This window comes from Ochotona curzoniae, unplaced genomic scaffold (genome assembly GCF_017591425.1).
Source record: "Ochotona curzoniae isolate NIBS_2020 unplaced genomic scaffold, NIBS_Ocur_1.0 patch185, whole genome shotgun sequence".
In the NCBI taxonomy this organism is placed as follows: Eukaryota; Metazoa; Chordata; class Mammalia; order Lagomorpha; family Ochotonidae; genus Ochotona; species Ochotona curzoniae.
The window spans coordinates 27033-29890 of NW_024466734.1; the positions used below are offsets into that span (position 1 = coordinate 27033).

Consider the following 2858-nt stretch of genomic DNA (forward strand, 5'->3'; position numbering starts at 1 on the left):
TGGTTTCCCTAAATTTTTTTATCGCATCTTTAATTTCTTAAATTAATATCACGAGGTGAATATAGAAAGCAGATGGAGTGAAATTACGTTACTTTGGAGAGAGCCAGAGGATGGTGTGCCTCTTGAATGGAGAGAGGTGGAGAAAACAAAATTTCAAAAGGGTCTTAGGTTTTGCAGTGTCCCCTGAGCCTTCTCTGGGCAGCACAGCACAAAGGCTTGTGACACTGAACCTGTGTGTGAGACCCAGAAGAGTTCCTGGCTTCTGGCTTTGTGTCAGTTCAGATCCAGCCATTGTGGTCACTTAGGGAGTGAATCAACAGACAGAATATCTTCCTCTCTCACTCTCCTGCTGTCTGCATATCTGACTTTCCAATAAAAATATATAAATTTTAAACAACAACAAAAAAATCAAGGCCAAGAAAAATACTTGGGGGTACAAGGAGTCTTATCACTCAAGAGAGGATAAACCAACCTGAAACATGAGAAAAGAACCCAGAGTTTGGGTACATGTGAGGTGCTTGGCATTCAGAATCCACCTAGGGTGTTTGAAGTCATGCAGAAAAGTGCCCTTTGCTGGGGACTGTCAGTTTGCCCTAAGGAGCTGTCCAAACACAAGCATTCAGAGCCTAGGGTCCAATATGAAAATTGAGTTGATAAGGAAAGTGCAAATAGGTAGTAGCTGAGCAGAGCGTCTGAAGTATTAAACTGCTGTACTTCCTACCTCCACCTCTCTAAAATGTAATCCCTCTGGAGATTTAGCTAGAGCAAGGCAGTGGTTGGGGGTTGGGTCTTTGTTCAGGTGTTACATCGTGCACCAGAACAAATGTTACAAGAAAAACTCAGTGCTTCTTTCTGTATCATACTATAGAAACAGAAAATCAGTTTTAAATAGATGTTTTACTTGCTAAGTGACCAGGGAAACTTGGATGCAGGGCAGAGAAAGCACCTGCAAGTAGAGAGCTTAGAAGTCAACTTGCTTGTGAATGGACAGAAGCAAGACACCGTAGCTCATTTGAAATCTTTTCTTCCCCCAGGATGCCTGATGAAATGCCTCTGGAGATAAAGCATGCCTCTAATTTGCCTGAGATCAAACTCCAGAGTGGGGAAAATCTCAGACAACATGATAAGATGCACACTTGTGAGCAGTCTTTTGAACCCAGTGGGAAAGAAAAAACTTTCAGCAGGAAGAAGATATTCCTTGTGAGTGAGACAGCTTACACCACCGATGCATGTAATAAGCAACCTGTCAATGTGGGAGAGTCTGTTCAGGTTAAAGAGAAAATGTTAAGTAACAATCCTGACTTTGACAATCATCAACAAACACAATCAGGAGAGAAATCCCATGAGCATTTCCTGAGTGAGAAATCACTTATTTGTAAAGAAGATGTCAAAGTCAATGAGATAACCCAAACAGCAAAAAGTTGTTATATATGTGGTTACTGTAAAAAGCCTTTTAACTTTAAATCTTGTATTAATAGTAAACATAGAGGTGAAAGGGGAGCAAATTTGAATGTGTGCAATGAATGTAAAGAAAACATTGACTGGAAGTCAGAACTCACGGGAGATCAAATCCTTGACACTGCAGAGAAGCCATATGAATGTAATGAGCATGGAAAAGCCTTTCACCAGCAATTATCTGTCATTGCATGTCAGAGAATTCAAACAGACGGGAAACCTTATGAATGTGGTGAGTGTGGAAAAGCATTTAAACTGAAGTCATATCTAATTGCACATCAGAGAATCCACACAGAGGTAAAACCGTATGAGTGTAGTGAGTGTGGAAAAGCATTTAAACTGAAGCCATATCTAATGCTACATCAGAGAAGACACACTGGGGAAAAACCTTATAAATGTAGCGAATGTGGAAAATCTTTTCATTGCAAGTGCGACCTAATCACACATCAGAGAATCCACACTGGGGAAAAACCTTATGAATGTAGTGAGTGTGGAAAAGCTTTTTCTCGGAAGTCACACCTCATTAGGCATCAGAGAATCCACACTGGGGTAAAACCTTATGAATGTAGTGAGTGTGGACTTATTTTTTACACATGAGAGACTGCACACAGGGGTACGTCCTTATGAATGTATTGAGTGTGGAAAAGCATTTAAACTGAAATCAGCTCTAATAGCACATCAGAGAATCCACACTGGGGAAAAACCGTATGAATGTAAGGAGTGTGGAAAAGGTTTTTCTTGGAAGTCACACCTCATTACACATCAGAGAATACACACAGGGATAAAACCTTATGGATGTAGTGAGTGTGGAAGAGGTTTTCGTTACAAGTCGTACCTAATCACACATCAGAGAATCCACACTGGAGTAAAACCTTATGAATGTAGTGAGTGTGGAAAAGCTTTTTATCATAAGTCAAACCTCGTTAGACATCAGAGAATGCACACAGGATAAGAACAATGTGAATGTTCCTTGTGGTGAAAATCCTTTTGCAGGGAGTCAGATTTCATTATACATCAGAATTCACATGGGAGAAACATTACGAATGTAGATAATGTGAAGAATTGTTGGAAGGCGTCAATTTTCATTACTAAACTGTGTAAGCACGTGTTAGCTGCCATAAACATACTGGCTTGCTCTAACAGCTTACCAAATGAATGAAACAAGCTTTAGTTACATTGCAAATAGAAAACACTGAAAGTGTAATGGAAGTACAAAAACGCTTTAGAAGTTTCAGCCAAGTGTTAAAAAGTAAACATGCAGAATATCTGTGTATTTCAGAACACAGGCTATGTGTTGCTAAAATATGATGCAATTTGCGTGTGATCTTCCTTTATTGTGAGGGACAAAATGTGAATGAGTACTGCTTTCGTATTTTCATATTGCTAATAAATCTTCAGTGCAT

General features: G+C 39.6%; 1 protein-coding gene across 1 annotated transcript; it reads left to right on the forward strand.

Moving 5' to 3' along the window:
• Nucleotides 1–1035: 1035 nt before the first annotated feature.
• Nucleotides 1036–1771, forward strand: LOC121166633 (zinc finger protein 182-like; the record flags this gene model as incomplete). Its single annotated transcript, XM_040995845.1, has 1 exon — nt 1036–1771. A coding segment is annotated over exon 1 (736 nt), but the record flags the coding sequence as incomplete, so codon positions are not given.
• Between the last annotated feature and the right edge of the window lie 1087 nt (nt 1772–2858).